The 17,388-nt window shown below is 41.0% G+C and overlaps 1 protein-coding gene across 12 annotated transcripts in view; it reads right to left on the minus strand.

The window, feature by feature from the left end:
* Window positions 1-17,388, minus strand: part of ESRRG (estrogen related receptor gamma) — a 620,659-nt gene that overhangs the window by 172,348 nt on the left and 430,923 nt on the right. For all 12 annotated transcript variants that reach the window (XM_059413338.1, XM_059413334.1, XM_059413335.1 and 9 more), the window contains one exon: window positions 12,557-12,972. In XM_059413338.1, coding sequence (XP_059269321.1) covers window positions 12,557-12,959 — 403 coding nt within the window. In that variant the 5' untranslated portion in view covers window positions 12,960-12,972. The remainder of the gene's footprint in view (window positions 1-12,556; window positions 12,973-17,388) is intronic.

Below are 17,388 nucleotides of genomic sequence, written 5' to 3' on the forward strand. Positions count from 1 at the left end.
ACAAAACGTAGACGAGAGAGAAGGGGAGTACAGAAGGAGGCCAGGGGATTGGTCGGGAATAACAATTACTGCCTCGGGGGGGGGGGGGGGGGGGGGGGGGATTCTAAAAATGAATTAAAAAAAAAAAAACAGTTCTTTTTAAGGCTTACTTCTGACTGTCTCCTTTTTTAAAAGCCTTTCATATTATCTAATCATAACTTTGGGAATATTCTTAATTCCCCATTTTTATTTTATTTTATCAACTTAATGGAAAATTTTGCCCATGGACTAAAATCTCTCAAGAAAAATTCAGTCTAAAATTATTCAATGCCTTAAAAGCTTAAAAAAAAATATGCAAGGCAGGGTACAGACTCTGGGTTCAGGCTGTCTGACACCCAGTTGTGTTTGGGCCATTACTTCTCGGTGCCTCAAGTTCCACATATACAAATAGATACTGTAAGAATACTATAATAGTAGCATCGACTTCCTTGGGATAATGGAAGAATTAAATAGAACAATCAACGTAAATCACTTAGAACAATGTGAGGCACATTGCAAAAACTGACAGAGTCATTATTATTATGACAAACTAATGAATCCTTCATCTATTATTATTGGTAAAGGCCCTGCATGCAACTCCAAAGGCTGAAAACAACTATTTACATTGTCCACATATGTAATTATTTACAGGCAGCCTAAGGAGGTAAAAGATTAGAACTTCACATTCAGGGAACTATCCGAAACCCCTCAAAAATGTTAAACATTCCCCTCACATTCATCAGGATGGCCACCCTCAAAAGAAGACAAAGGAAAGCAAGGAGGAAATAACAAGTACCCAAAAGGACACAGGGAAACTGAAACCACTGTGCACCGTCACTGGGAACGTCAAATGATGCCACCATTATGGAAAGCCAGTCGGTATGAAGCCTCCTCAAGAAATTAAAAGCAGAATCACCATATGATTCAGCAATCCCACTCCTGGGTATATATCCAAGAAGTGGAAAGCAGGATCTCAAAGAGTTGATTCTACACCCATGTTCACGACAGCATTACTCCTAACAGCCAAGAGGCAGCTGAACAACCCATTGTCTTTTGATGGATGAATGGAGAAAGCAAGTGTGGTAGAGACTTCGAACGAGATAGGATTCAGCTTAAAGAAGAAGGAACTCCTACCACATACTACAACATGGATAACCTGACGACATTTCGCTAACTGAAATAAGCCAATCACAGAAAGACAAATACGACATGATTCGAATATGGGAGAGAGAAGTGGTCAAACTCATGAAAAGTACAAAATGGTTCCCAGAGGCTGGAGGAGGGGGAAATGGAGAGTTACTTGGGGCGTTGAGTTTCAGTTCTGCAAGATAAAAAAGGTTTAAAGATTTGTGGCCTAATGATGTGCATATAGTAGTTAACACTACTATACTGTACACTTAAAAACAGTTAAGATGGAAATTTTTATGCTCTGTGTTTATGTTATGTGCACATTTTGGTATGTGTGTTTTATGTTGTGTTATTTTTACCACAATAAAAAGAAAATAAATATTAATAAATAAATAAATAAATATTTAAGCATCCTTTCTTTACATATTTCTTTCTTTACATATTTACTTTTCGTGTCAACCACAATACTTTGCCAGCATCTTTTACCTAATTTTGCTTTTACTTGAACCTTTGCAAAATTGTCTAAGTAGGCTCCAAGGACTAGGCCTTCCAATTGTTGAATCCCACTATCAACAACTTCAAAAGAAAGTGAATTAAGGCAATGTTGTGTCCTTTATCACATCTAAGACATTATCTAAGTTTATCAAGTAGAATATCAGATAAATGAACCACTGCCCTTTATCGGTAAAGAAAAAAAGTTCTGTCCCAGGCCCTGAGACCCCACCCTGCCACTGCTCGCAACCTGCCTCACAGCCTTCAAAACTTGCTTTTTAGTAAGTTACTGAGGTTTCCTCTCGTGGGGGCCCAAAAAATCATACTGAGACATAGACTCCCGCAACCAATTACCAAAGAGACACACATTCACATCCGGAGGAACCCGAAAGGAGCAGCTCCTCAAAGGAGCTCCGCGGGTTAAGCATCTGACCCTTGATCTCATTTCAGGTCTTGATCTCACAGTCATGAGTTCGAGTCCCACAGTGGGCTCCATACTGGGCATGGAGCCAACTTAAAAAAAAAAATGGGGGACCTGAGACAACAGAACTCTCATCACTTCTTTTGGTCTCCTTTCCTACCTGGAGGGTGAACACTGTCATTTCTTCGACCTGAATTTAGCCATCATCAATTCTGAGTTTACTGGAGGAAGGGTCTTCTTGTGTAATTACTTTAACACAGGTATAAAAATGTGCATTTTGGGGGGCGCCTCGGTGGCTCAGTGGGTTAAAGCCTCTGCCTTCGGTTCAGGTCATGATCTCAGGGTCCTGGGATCAAGCCCCGCTTCGGGCTCTCTGCTCAGTGGGGAGCCTGCCTCCCCCTCTCTCTCTGCCTGCCTCTCTGCCTACTTATGATCTCTGTCTGTCAAATAAATAAATAAAATCTTTAAAAAAAAATGCATTTTGGAAACTATAAAGCACAAGGTATCATTCCTACTAAAGCTACTTGGACTACTCTAAAGCCCAAGGTAAAGGTAATTTATCTGTTGTTTCTTTGCACAAAACAGCCTCATCTGTCAGGGCTCGGTTCTGGGTCAAAGGTGAACGAGGATGAAAGAATGAAAGCTATCAGAATGGAAAGGGAAGGACCGATACCTTTGCAGGGTCGTTTATCTAGTAACCAAAAAACAGCCTCCAGACTTTAGTCAAACAGTCGTCAGTTGACAGGGGGGTGACAAGGTGGCAGGCCCTCAGAAGAAAACCCGTGGGTCTGTAAGCCACGTGTCAGCCGCATCCCATTTGCTAAGAGTCCATCGCACATGTAAAAGTCTACCTTGCTAGAAGACAGGAAAGCAAACGGCATGTTTAAAGAATTCTCTGGAACTGATCCTTAAAATCCCTCAGACGTGAGCATGTAAACCACACGAAGTCCTCAGCCATTACGTGCCAAGAAGAAGGTTGGTGCGGAGTGCTGGGAGGTGTTTCAGACTTGACAAGTGGTAGGCTGGGACAGGCCAAGAAAAGACAATGACTCACCAACAGATTCCTTGGAAGAAATGGCAGTGCACACGCTTCCTTCCCGTGAGAGGGTGACTGAGTCAGGAACAGGCTTGGGGGGCCCAGGTGGGTCACCACAGGAGATGTTGTCCCAATGGAGCCAGACAGAGACCCTGGCCTCACGCCACAGTCAATACCCTTCCTTCCATGCCGCTACTTCTACGGACATTAGCTCAGGGGAACCATGGGAAACTGACTGTATTTTCTGAGTGCAGAGGGTTTTATTCAAGAAGGGAAGTTTTACAAAAATAAATAATGGAGAGCATAGCCTCTTAAGTATGCATGTGTGTAGATAATTCAGAATTATACACTTACATTTTCTGATTCTATAACGTATCAGAGTAGAATCAAAGGAGAATATATTAATGCTACAGACACATGAGAACTTCAGTTAAAATATACAGATAGAGCTAAGTTTTAAAGATTACTAAAAAAAAAAACAGGACACCTAGGTAGCTCCATTGGTTAAGCAGCTGCCTTTGGCTCGGGTCATGGCCCCAGGGTCCTGGGATCGAGTCCTTGCTCCACCAGAAACCTGTTTCTCCCTCTGCCTGTGCTCTCTCTCCCTCTCTCAGTCTGACAAATAAATAAAATCTTTTTTTTTTAATTGTATTTATTTATTTGAGAAAGAGAGAGAGCATGAGAGGAGAGGGTCAGAGGGAGAAGCAGACTCCCTCCTGAGCAAGTAGCTGAGCAAGTAGCTGAGCAAGTAGCCCCATGTGGGACTTGATCCGGGGTCTCTGAGATCATGACCTGAGCCAAAGGCAATTGCTTAACCAACTGAGGCACCCAAGTGCCCTAAATAAAATCTTCTAAAAAAAAAAAATAAAGATTACTTTTATTATTTATAACTATGGTACTTTTAAAAATTAGTGATACTACTACTAAAAACATCCTCTTTTAAATGAGTAAAAATAGGGGCACCTGGGTGGCTTGATTGGCTAAACGTTTGATTCTTGATTTTGTCTCAGGTCACCATCGGAGGGTTTTAAGATCAAGCCCCACAGTGGGCTGAGGTGCTGGGCGTGGTGGAGTCCGCTTGAAAATAAATATAAGATAATCTAGCAGAGGAATATAAAACGCTTAATATCACCTCTTCCCAATCACTGTGAAATAACACAGTTGGTAGGAAAGAATGTCACTCATTTTGCAAATATACTGCCAGGAAAGTGAATTTTGTCTGCCTAATTTGACAATTAATAAATTTCAGTAATTTGACACAAACTATAGTCGGACATTTTGCCACGGCATAAAAAGTCCCACTGAAAATCCATATCCTCCCTGAATGCTATTGGCATATACCCTTTACACAGAACACATTCTTACCCAGTGTTGCCCAACTTCTCCTGTGAGTCAATAGTTAAAATGATATGTTGGTTTTAAATGACTTTCAAAATACAGTAACATAACAAAGTGTTTAAAAAACATGTAAACCACACCAGAGAATGTCATATCACAAACTTGAGTTCCTAGTATCTTTTTCAGAGAAAAATATTGTGAGGGTTGTTAAGTACTCTATTCTCTTTTCTTTGATCAAAGATCAACCTTGCAATTTACTCTCTGAAAATAATCAGCCTTATTTTATACGACCCAAGATCCAACCTTTTGCCAGCCACTCTAAATGTTACTTTATTTTAATTTACACTGATTCTGCTTTCCAATTAGCTGGCTAATACACACAGATATGACATCATGAAGGGTGACAAGAAACTAGACAAATCTAGTCCCCAAAAAAGTAAAAGATTGTGAAAACTGAGACAACTCATCATCATGATAAAGATCATCATGATAAAGAACTTGCTTCCAGTTTAAACAGAAGATATGTATGCAAAGTTGCTTGAAAAAGGTCTCCTGAGGAAAATCGTGGTAGTCAAGGTTGCCCACCAGGAAGATACACTGGGGTGTTTGGGTCTGGCAGTTACCTAGCAGTCAAATCGAGCCCTAGACATGTTTTTGTAAGGCCTCAAGTTCAGAGTGGTTTTCATAGTCTTAAACAGCTTAAAAAATAAAACAAAGCCAAGTAGAGTATACCACACAGAAGGCATGTGACCCCCGGATGCTAAGATATTTACTTTCTGGCTCGACAAAGACCTGAGGAGCGGTGGTGACAATTTTGGTCCATTCGTAAGAGTCAGAACAAACCAGGGAAAGACGTCATTACCCATTTGTCCTAAAAAGTGGGTTCATTGGTCAAAACTGAGAGAGATAAATCTGTAAACTGTGCTGTTTCCTCAAACATCCGTACACATAATACATGCCCTTACCACCATAGACAGCATGCAACACTCAATTTTACTATGAAAATAAACATGGAGGTTAACTATTAAAATAGTGGGAGTATAGCAATATCTCTAATTTATAAATTTGGCAACATCCATGTAGTTCTAAAAATCCGACGAAATTGCCTTCAAATACAAGAAAAAGTGAAAAGGCAAGCTCTGAGTTAGAGCAAATGAACCATACACAATATTTCTTTCGTAAACATTAGTGTCACTAGCTAATTTAATCCTGCATCCAAACTGGTACCCTGGAGATTCTCCAAGTCAATTTTAACATATCCATAGTATTCTGAGTATCAATCTTAGAATGTATTAGAGTTTTAAAGCAGCCATTTATAAACTGTGGTCATTATTTTCTCTAAATACTATTTAAGTTAAAGAAATCATATTTGATTATTTTCTTTTGTAAGGGTCAGAGGATGTTCAGATTTGTAAGTTTCTTTTTCCTCCAGAGTTGCAAATATTCTCTTCTAAGACCAAAATAGCACATAATGGCAAAGAAAACATGACGCCCAGCAAAGATCCTCCCGGACTAGGCAGCCTGCTCCAGGAAAGAGTCAGCAGTGTGGAAAAGAAGTCAGCACATCAGATCCACAGGCCATGCCTACAGCGTTAGCAGATGGCTAGCAGGCAAATGCCTAATCTTTAATGCCCCATGTTTCAAATGATATTTAGGCTCTTATCAGTGTCACCTTTAGACTCAGACAAAAAGAGCCCCCACCCGAAAGCCCTGAACTTTAGAAGGCATTTGCCTCAGTGCAAGGACTCCTTTGACAAACTAAGGGGATAAAACCAGCTGGAGCCAACCCTCTTGTACTCCCTGATTCCCAATACCTTGGACCCTGAAATTCTGTGGCTAAATCACCGTAAGTCCCATTCCAAAGCCTGCATGGGCCTCTCCCCTGGTCCATCCTCTGGAAGGTGCCCTGGACTGGACTGGACTGCTGGTGTGCACGTTATGAGGCCCAGGAATGGTCAAGGGGAAGCTGTTTGGAAAGGTCAGTGGGCCATGGACATGTGAGCAGGATGTCCACACTCTGCACAGGACACAATGGGAGGTAGAGGGGAAGAGAGACATGGGGTAGGTTGTAGACTAAGGACTGATCTTCCTTCTACTGCCTCCTGCTGACACAAAACTCTTGTGAGTCTAAGAACTCAAAATGCAGGGGTGCCTGGGTGGCTCTGTTGTTAAGCGTCTGCCTTGGGCTCAGGTCCTGATCCCAGGGTCCTGGGATCAAGCCCCACATCGGGCTCCCTGCTCTGCTGGACACCTCCTTCTCCCTCTCCCACTCCCCCCTGCTTGTGTTCCTTCTCTTGCTGCGTATCTCTCTGTTAAATAAATAAATAAAATATTAAAAAAAAAAAAGAACTCAAAATGCAGAGCTGCCCTCCCAGGTCATTATGAAGTATGTTTTTCCAATAAAAGAACAGAACATATGTTCCTCGGCACTTCGTGATCTTGATTTATAAACTTCTAAGTATTCCCTGTACATTATGTGGCTGACTATGGTACTCTTCTTCAGGCCCCACAAATGTCCAGAGTGAACTTAGTGTTCATAACACTCAGTCCTATATCCCACGCTGCAAGGGTGTTCTGCTACTTCATTCCTGAATCCCACATGTGGGGTATCTCACGCAAGTTCCAGGATTCAGGCTCCTATTCTGATTTACCCAGTTTCCCATGCATGGCCACAGGGAAAAGAAAAGAAAAGAAGAGAAGAAAAGAGAAGAGAAGAAAGGAAAAGAGTGAATTGATCACCATAAAACTATGTAAAACGAATCAAATCTTAGTTTGATTACCTAGCATTTAGCCACCTAAATGCCTCCTGATCTAAAAGGGCGCTATTATGAAGAATGGCTACAGGGAGAAAGGGTTAATTATCACAGCTGTGATCTGACGAAGACCACACCCTCGTTTAGCATCAGGGACACCTCTGTGCTGGAATATCTGAACCACCCAGTGTTTGAGTATTCCGGTCATATTACCAGGAGCAACCGAAGCTAATAATTCATTGCGCTAATGATCCATCGGGCCAGGTACTCTGGTGGACATTCCCACCTGAGAAACAGAGGCACAGTGATATTAAGGTCTCTCAGTTCTAAGGGGCTCTATTTAGGTCTGGTTTTATATGAACCCAAAACCTATGCTATAATGAATACCTTAAAAAAAAAAAAAGCCAAACCCTATGTTTTAAACATATAATTTCCTCTTCATAAAAGTGGGGGCAATATAAAATGCCTATCTCCCGCACAGAAATGAGCAGCTGAAATGGCCATGGCAGATACACAATAATATATAAATATTTATTTTCCATATTCTAGTGGAGAAATAGAGAGCAAGTATTTGTATGTTAAATACTATGTATTGACACTCTGAGAGGGGCATATAAAGATATTTCCCTTTCTTCACTACAGTCTGGGGAAAACTCTTCCCGAGAAGGTGCACACACACAAAATTTTCCACTCATTTATGGGTTGGGACTAACAGTGTAATTAGAAAGAAATCAGAAAAACGATATCACACACACACAGTATAAAAAAAAAAAAAACACCTAGAAAATGCCAATGAAGTCACTGGTGGCCTTCTAACCCTGTCCGGTGACAGGAATGCCAAATCTTCTAAAAACTTTCTGGTCAGTAGAAAACAAAACAAAACAAAAACACCCTGACTTTTCCCTAAATGCTGACCTAATTCAATAGTTTCCCAATGATGACTTGGAAACAGTCAAAAAATAAAATATGCCTTTCTGGTTGGCTTTCACTGGGATTTATGATTAACTGCCTTTCACAATTGGAATACCCAATTCATCTATGAAAAGAACAATTCTCCTTACTATTTTTTTTTTTTTTTTTAAGAGAGAGAGACCACACAGGGCAGGGAAGGGCAGAGGGAAAAGAGGGGAGAGAGAGAGAATCTCAAGAAAACTCCCTGCTGGGCACAGAGCTCAATGCTGGGCTCGATCTCATGACCCTCAGATCGTAACCTGAGTGGAAACCAAGAGTCTGGCGCTCAACTGACTGAGCCACCCAGGCGCCCCTCATTACCTTTCTTAAGATATGCTCTGGATCTATGTTTTTTTGTCTGTAAATTTAAGAAGTATTTTTCTTTTTTAATTCTTTTATAATTCTTTTATAATTGATATTCATTACATATTACATAATCAGTCTTAAAAATAAATTATTATAGGGGCGCCTGGGTGGCTCAGTGGGTGAAGCCTCTGCCTTCCGCTCAGGTCATGATCTCAGGGTCCTGGGATCCAGCCCCGCATCGGGCTCTCTGCTCGGCGGGGGGCCTGCTTCCTCCTCTCTCTCTGCCTGTTTCTCTGTCTACTTGTGATCTCTGTCAAATAAATAAAATTTATATATATATAAAACAAACAAATAAATTATTACAATAGAACGGGAATAAAAAACAGAAAAGGCAATATTCCCCATGACTACGCCTTTGAATGCACAGGTTACCCAGTCAGGTCAACAAGAGCCGTGCTGGTGAGGCAGAAGCCACACTTACATAATGTCCCGGGCCTAAGGGAAGAAAGACTTAGGAACAGGAAGAAAGACTCATTCTTAAGGGGAATTGCATAATCTCTTCTCATTCCCTGAAGCACTGTAGGGGCGGGAAGGGAGAGACTTCTATCTGTCAAGGAGAGTTTGGCTGCACGGCTGCCTCAAGGCAAGAGAATAGATTATATGTCCCTTCAGCATCAGAGTAAGACTCTGTGATGCTACAAGAGATTCCAAGCCACTTTGAGTATCTTTGGAGTTCAACTGCTATCTCCCTTGGGCCTCAGAAAGGAGGGGCTGTTCCCGCCTTCCTTACAATTCCCACCCTAATTATTACATTATACTTTCACAATTTAATCCCTTTATTTGCCTCACTGCCTTTTTGGGGCTCAGTTAGCACCACGGTGTGCTCCCTGCTGATGTAGCTAGCGGGGTAGCCTTACTCAGTGCCGCCCAGCTGCCAGCTCCAAGCCCAGCCAGGTGGGCGAGTCCAGAGTGCTAATCTGGACAGTGACATCTCTGTCTCCTGCTCAAAATCCTTGAAAGTTGCTCTCTTCAATATGGAGTAAAACTGAGCACTGTACATCAATGCCAAGAATCACCCTGTGCTTTGCTCTGTTAAGCTTCTAGTAGCATTTCAGCATCCTAAGGAAGAATCAGGCACAGAATTCCAGTGGCTCTGTTTTAGTTATTGCTCAGTAATTAACTATTGCAGAGCTATTAATATCTAAGCTATATGATTTAAAAAAAAACAAAAACAAAAAACAAAAAACCCTGCCAGGAAATTGTCTCATACTTGTTCTATCTTTGGAAACATACGAAGGACAAAGGAGTTGAACCACTGCCTGCACCCCACCACCACCACCATTACTAAAAATCTGGTATTCCCTCAAGACAGGAGACGCTTGTAGAGGAATTCACCTCAATGCACAAAGGTTTGAGAACAAAATTTTAATAAAATGCTGGTAAGATGCAGCTCCAGACAGTTTCCTCACGTCTGGCTCATAGTAGGTCCTCGGTAAATATTTGCTGAGCACAGGGAAGTGGTTTTTATAGTGAGAATCTCTTGCTTATATCAGCATACAGAGCACCTGTTAATTTATCCCAAAATATTAGCTTATCTTCTGGTAGTTTTAATGCCAGAGCGGTATAAATTGAATAAAAAAAATTGAATTACTAACGGTTTGAATTTCAGATACTCTGTAACAAAAGTATTCTAATACCTTTGGACAATAGCCAGTAAGAACCCAAAGATTTGAAATATGTTTTCATTCTCAAGTTTTACAATGTTAGAAAGCAGGCTGAAGACATTTCTCAAATGCCCAATAGTTTGAGGAAGCTCCACAGGTCGACCACCATTGCTTTTACTCACTTTACTTAGGATTTCCCATTACATTTTATCCTTAAACATTCCCTGAAGTAGGTATTAGTGCCTTCAACTTACAGATGAGAAAAAAGAAAAGAAAGCTCTAGGGGATGAAGGATTTTTCTGAGAAAATGGTAAATAAAATATGGCAACGATAAGCCATAAAATAGGAAGAGAGAGCCATCAAAATATCTAGGGAATTCATACATACTCCAGACTAACTTGGCTTGTGTTCTTCCGTTAAAATTCTAAAAGGCTATGAAAAAGTTAGGCTTAAATAGCCAATCAATTTTGTCAGAGTTATGATGTCTTGAAAACCGGAGTCCCTTAAGTCAACCCTTTAACTGCGCCTCCATCAGCTACAAATCAGGGCGGCGAGGTCACAGACCGCACAAAAGCAAATTGGCGATGGTACAACCCATTCTGCTAAGAACAGTGAGTGGGAAAAAAAAAGGTGGGAGATTATGTACACATAAAGGATTTCATAATCACCTTTTGTTAAAACATTTGGAAGGATTAGAATTTAACCAAACAGTCTCATTTGCACTTTAAAAATCAGTACATAACGAAGTTATTAAACTGATTTCAGTTACATCCAAGAAGGGACCATTAGAGACAATGGCCAGTCAGTAAATCAGCAGCAACACAGCCTAGAGCCATGGTTCTCAAAGCTGGGTAAGCATCAGAATCACCTGCGGAGTACACACAGATTGCTGGGCTGCCCCTCCCCCCCCCAGAGATTCCAATTGAGGCGATCTGGGATGAAGCCTGGGCATCTGCATTTGTAAGAATAGAATGTTCTATTCTATAGAATCAGAATATTCTATAGAATAGATTATATTCTATATAATAATATATAGAGAGAATATAATCTATTCTATAGAATAGAATATAGAATGAGCTGAGGATCTCCAATAAGCAATTAATTCTTTCCTTTCCCTATATTCTCCAAAAGTGGATCACAAAGGAACCACAAAAGTGAAAATTATAATTTCCTATAAGAGTACAGATCTATAGCGTTTCACATGAACGGAGGTCTCTATTTGTGGATTGTGAGCTAAAAGGAGCACACACAAATTTCGGCCACATTTTTCTACATTTATATTGCTATTTATAAAGCTAAAAATCCATACAGGTTTGGGAATATCTTATAAACATTGCAGGTATATTTTATAATTAGGAATAATTTGGAAGGCTTTTTTAAAAACTCATTGAAAAGGTGAGGAAAGTATATCCAACCATAGGGAAAGAAGAAAGGTTTCTTCTTCCCATTCTTTAATGGGAAATTCAATTTGTTTAGAGCAGTGGTTCTTAAAGCATGGTCCCTGGGCCAGCAGTATATGAGCATCACCAGGCAATTTGTTAGAAATGTAAATTCTTGGCACACCTGGGTGGCTCAGTTGTTAAGCATCAGCCTTCAGCTCAGGTCATGATCCCAGGGTTCTGGGATCGAGTCCCGAATCGGGCTCTCTGCTCAGCGGGGAGCCTGGTTCTTCCTGTCTTACTCTACCCTGCTTATATTCCCTCTCTTGCTCTCTCTCTGTGTCAGATAAATAAATTATATATTTATTTATTTATTTATTTATAAATTTATATTTTGTACTTATATAAAAAATATATTCTATATACATATATTCATGCACACATATGTATATTATGTACATATATGTACATATGTATAAATATAATACATATATTTATATATTATTTTTATATATACACATATATCTTTATATATAAAATATATGTATCTATTTTTATATAAAATACATATATATATTTATATATAATAATTCTTGGGCTTCTACTCCAGATGTAATGAATCAGACTCTCTGAGGGTAGGGCCTGGTGATCTGCCTTTAGCAAGATCACAAGGTGATTTTAATGCACGCTCAAGTTTCAAAACCCTGAACCCTGCTCTAAAATATTTATTATTTCCATGCATCTGCAAGAAGAACCAAAGAGGCCAAAATACTACTGATCTAGGGTTATCTGTTTAGTTGCTATACAGACCCACATTGCTCTGATAACAGCAGCAGGTTTGTTTTTTTTAACCCTAAAGCTTCCTATCATGTCCTCGTTAGAGCTTAATGGTGAAAGCAGAATTGATAGGAGGCATATCTGGGGGAGTTTAGTCTTTAATTGCTCCACAAGCTACTGTAATCCATTTCTATTTTGTACTCAAGGCAGAATTAAGACTGTACGACTTGATCAACAAGGATAAGAACTGGAAGGCTGGACGAGGGTAGGGTCGTTCCAGGTGCAACACTAACCTTGAATCGTCCTCTTGAAGAACGCCTTGCAGGCTTCGCACGATGCTACCCCATAGTGGTACCCGGACGCGATGTCGCCACACACTAAACACAGTCTCTTGGGCATCGAGTTGAGCATGTATTCACACTTGGTCTGGGGATCTTCCACAATGGTGCTGGAGCAGTCATCATACAGTTTCCTGACAGGCCCACTCCCTCCTAGGATAGGAGCAGAAGGGTAGAGAGGTGGCGAGTCAAGTCCGTTCTGATGGCCATTCATGGTTGAACTGTAGCTCCCGCTGGCGTCGGAAGAGCCACCTGGGCTGTGGTGGTTGACGCTGTCCGTCAGGGAGGCCGGGCTGGAGGGTTCCGTCTTGATGAAGGACGAACAGCTGGAGTCAATGTGTCGATCTTTGTTTGACATTCTGCAGAGAAGCCTGAGATGTAGGGAGATACAAACGGAGAGAGAAAAAAAAAGAGAGTGTCAAACACGGCGACTAAAGGGGTAGAAAAAAAGAGAAGGTTAAAAAACAAACAAACAAACAAACAAAAAACAGAGAGAGAGAGAGAGAGAAAGCCAAAGGCAAGGATGAAAGGAGGGAAAAAAAAAATAGAAGAATTCATATGTTAAAGACATTGCTCTTTGAGCAAAGTCGGTGAGAGCTGGAACTACACATCACTCATTCTCTAGTCAATATCTCTTGTTCTACAAGAAGGTAATCAGCATAAGGGCATGACAGGGTTACATCAAAGTGTCCAGACAGGCCATAAACAAAACCTCTAATGGGTCAGATTCCTTTTATTTTACCTTCCTCCTAGAGAACCACTGTCAATATCTAAATCAACACTCTAGATTCTAAATTTACCCGTGGAAGAGGAGTGATTTAAAAGTCCGTATCATTTCCAAAATTGGATTTATCCTCACGCTACTCTTCCCCGCCACGTTCCGATGCTGCAATCATGTTACTGTGAGAAGAATCCAACTTTCATTTTCAAGACTGAACAGATGACTCCTCAGCTCTGTAATTACTGTTTGTCAACATGCTTCTATAAGCATAACTGTGTCTTTTATTGATCTAAGACACATAGGGAATATATCCTCCGCCGCTTTGCTGCTTTTTTTTTTTTTTTTGAATCGCTCTATTTCAAAGCTGTTTCGCAATCAAGAAAGGTGTCAGGTATAAAACTCCAGCCAATATGTAAGGATGAGATCCTAGAGCCCACAAAACTTAGTGAAATGGTCACCAGTACTGATGAATACATATGTGCAAGTTCCTGCACGTGTGATTGGCCATTGTTTAAGAGACGAATCAGGAAAAGCCATCTGAGCCTTCAGGATACCTGTGAGTCCATAAATCTGATACTTCGTATTATATTTAGCAAACTATGAACGTATCGCATTTTGTCAAGAAAAATGGGATTTGTGATGGTCCCTTTCCCCCACTTGCTTTAGTCTTTCAACATCAGACCTCCTAAAAGGAAACATGAGGCATCTAATCTGACAAACTATCTCTCTTATCTAGAAGAAACGGACTGCCCCTCTTTCTTTGTTGGACCCGTAAGTGATTAAATTTCTGAAAAGGTAATTAGATGAAAAGATATAATTGGTCCTATTTTCTTTCCGATTAGCCATACTGCAAAACCCCTTTTAGCCAAGTCTCTAGGAATATTCTGAGAGCCTGCTATGGAAAGAAGAGGTGACAGTTGAGAAGGGGACTTGGCTAATTGCTTCCCAGCGGAAAGGTGATTTATAGGAATCCTACAGGGTAATGGTGATTCACTAGAATTTGGGGGAGTTGTCCCAATATAACCAAAGGGAAGCAATTATCTCTACCACTATAAATCTAAGCATATTTTTTCATTGCCCAAATTTCATGTTCTCCTCCAGGTCTTCCCCCCCCCCCCCCCCCCCCCCTATCCTGTTACTTTAAAGAGAAAAAAAAAAAAAAATCCTATTGGGGAAGTTCCCTTCACTGTTCCAAGAAAGCTGTCTCTAAAGCAAAGCATCAAGAGCGAAAATTCGCCTCTTAACCAGTACACCGCACCTTGGGAATTTTGCTCTGCTTTCTAAAGTAAAACAGTATCAGGATGTAAAGAAAGCAAACAGGAAGGAGAAACCCACAAAAATGCCTTCTCGCTCTCGCCCACCCACTCGTGTTGTCCTTTCCTCAAGAGCTAGTGAAAGCGAAAGTATCCCCCTCGCCAGCCTGAACTACGGGGTCCTCTCCTTCTGCATCTGCTGCCTTGTACCCGTCACCGTTAATGAGCGCTGTAATTAATAGATCGCTCTCCCCGACTCCCTGCTTGCGCTCTGGGCTAAGCACTTTTCCTCAAGTCAACGTTTGAAAGAAAGCGGGTCGGCACTGACTTACAGCAGCCCTGCGAATTCCTTTTAATTTAGAGCACTTACCCCACCACTTCACTTATTACCTTATAATTACTGGACTGCTCGCACATACATTATGATCTTGGACTAGAGCTAGAAGTTATTAGGGTACTAAAACATGGTTGCTCCCCTTTCCTCTCTCTGGCACTGAATTTCTCACAGCGATGACAATTAACTCTTTCGCCATCTGCTCTCAAGTCACCATTTCTTAATTTTTTCTTTTTTTTTTTTTTTCTTTTTTTTTCTTTTCCCAGAGAGTGGCTTGGTCACAGAACAAACCATGTCTTCTCCAGGCCCTCCTCTCTCCCTCTCTCTCTTTTCTTGTATCATCTGTGCTCAACTTCATCCCAATTCTCTTCCCCTCAGTCTTTCTCTCATGGACCTTGACAGTCGGCAGAACTTTTGATGAAAAAACAAGGTCAGGAATTGCTTTCCTGTTTATGGAACAGTTACTTGCTAAGTCACCAAATGTTTACGTGCCAAATGCATATTGTTAAAGTCCCTGAAAAATAGGGAGTCTCCAGCCAGCTGTCTCCTCCGAAATCTCAATCCGTAACTTTGCAATAACCTGCGTGGAAGCAAGGACATTAGGAAGCTAAGTTACTGGGGAGAGGTGTCTGAGTGGCTCAGTCGGTTAGAGCCTCTGCCTTTGGCTCAGGTCATGATCCCAGAGTCCTAGGATCGAGCCCCGCATCGGGCTCTCTCTGCTAGGCAGGGAGTCTGCTTCCTCCTCTTTCTCTGCCTTCCTCTCTGCCGACTTGTGATCTCTGTCTGTCAAATAAAAAAATAAAATCTTTAAAAAAAAAAAAAAGTTACTGGGGAAGTCTCTGGAAGGTGGCAGTCTCTTCACCTGCACAAGGTCTAGCACGTGTAGCTGTAAATGAGACCGAGGAAACTGGATTTGTGCTCTAGGTTACGTGTTTCTTTTCAGACAATACGCTGCTTCCTTAGTTAACACCTTTTGCCCAGTGGAAATAGTTACAGTCAGACTTGCCGTTTATCAGATGCTCCCGATCTGGAAGGCACTGACCCGAGCCCCTCCTCATACTACTTCACTTAAGCCTCAAAACAACCTTGTGAGGGAGGAATTCATCTTCAGGAAACAGAGCCTCAAACGTCACCCAGTGCCCCGAAAGTCACAGAGTGAGGGCATGGGAACGCCGGAATTTGAACTCAGGTCCAATGCCAAAGTCCAGCGCAGAAATGTCCTGAAGCCAACAGAGAATTTTTTTTTTTCTTTAAAGCCAAGCAATTAGGGGTAGAAGTGACACCACACAGAGCGACCTAAGACCTTCCCAGCCACCCCACCGGCCGGCCTCAGCTAAGTCATCCTCCCCAGTGCTGGGAATGATACCTAAACAGCAATCTCTGAGAGAACACAGTTGTCTCCTAATTACTACTTAGCTCATCACATCAAACACTTCCTAGACACCATTACATTATACCCTAAAACTACAGCGGGTCTTAATTCTCTTCCTCTCTGTCTCTGAAATTCTACAGCTCTATTATTCAAGCCTGAAATATTCACAACTATCTATAAATTCAATTGTCAGCTGGTGGGTTTTATTCTAGACTTCACTTCAATCTAAAATTAGAGGCACTAAAATTCACATTAACTCTAAGAGGAATGTAGTGAATAAGACTTTATTTCAAAAGAACACCTTTTTGTCAGAAAGAGCCATTTTCGAGATGATGGCTTTATCTGTAGCCAAAGAGAATGAGCCCAATTCTACATTGTGCTGTTAACGCAGAAACTTTAGGTCACATTGGATTAATAAAAATCTAAATTTAGTTAAGAATTGCGAATAGAAATAACATGTGTAGGAAAGTGTGGGAAGTATTTATTTTAAAGCCTCAGTACACTCGCTTTTATTATTTGAAGGGAAATGATGAGATGCACAGGGGGCAAAACAAGAGACTTTCCAAAGCACTTCTGAGGGAACACCCTGAGAAAAAACTGGAGGGAGAAACAGCTATGTGGAGACTCACAGTTTGCTTCTGCAGAAGACACTAAATTTGAGGGATTTAACAACTTTCCTGAGGCCAGGGTGAGTCCAGCCCTGTATAAAGAGGCATTTTTAACATGGTTTGACATACAGTCTCAGGAATTCTGACGATCATGCTTCGTAGCCTGGCCCAAGAGTCAGCAAGGGTAAAATTTACCTTTGGAGATAGATACTAACGATCAGGCAAATACAACTTCTTAGTTGCTGGACTATTTCAAAATGTAATTTTTGAAAGTTAATTAACTGTGCTAGACGCGTGCAGGTATAGAGAGAAAGAGAGAAAGAATAAGAATCAATTAAAGTGGTTGCTGTAGGGGGAAACAAGAAGATAATCTGTAAGTTAATATTCAATTTATATTATAATGATCAGGCTTAATTGTTTTCAGAGATTCTACCTAGATACAGGTAAATGAGCGACCTTGGATGAATCGCCCCGAGTTAGAATTCCCATATGCGTGCGT

This window comes from Mustela nigripes, chromosome 10 (genome assembly GCF_022355385.1).
Source record: "Mustela nigripes isolate SB6536 chromosome 10, MUSNIG.SB6536, whole genome shotgun sequence".
Lineage (NCBI taxonomy): Eukaryota > Metazoa > Chordata > Mammalia > Carnivora > Mustelidae > Mustela > Mustela nigripes.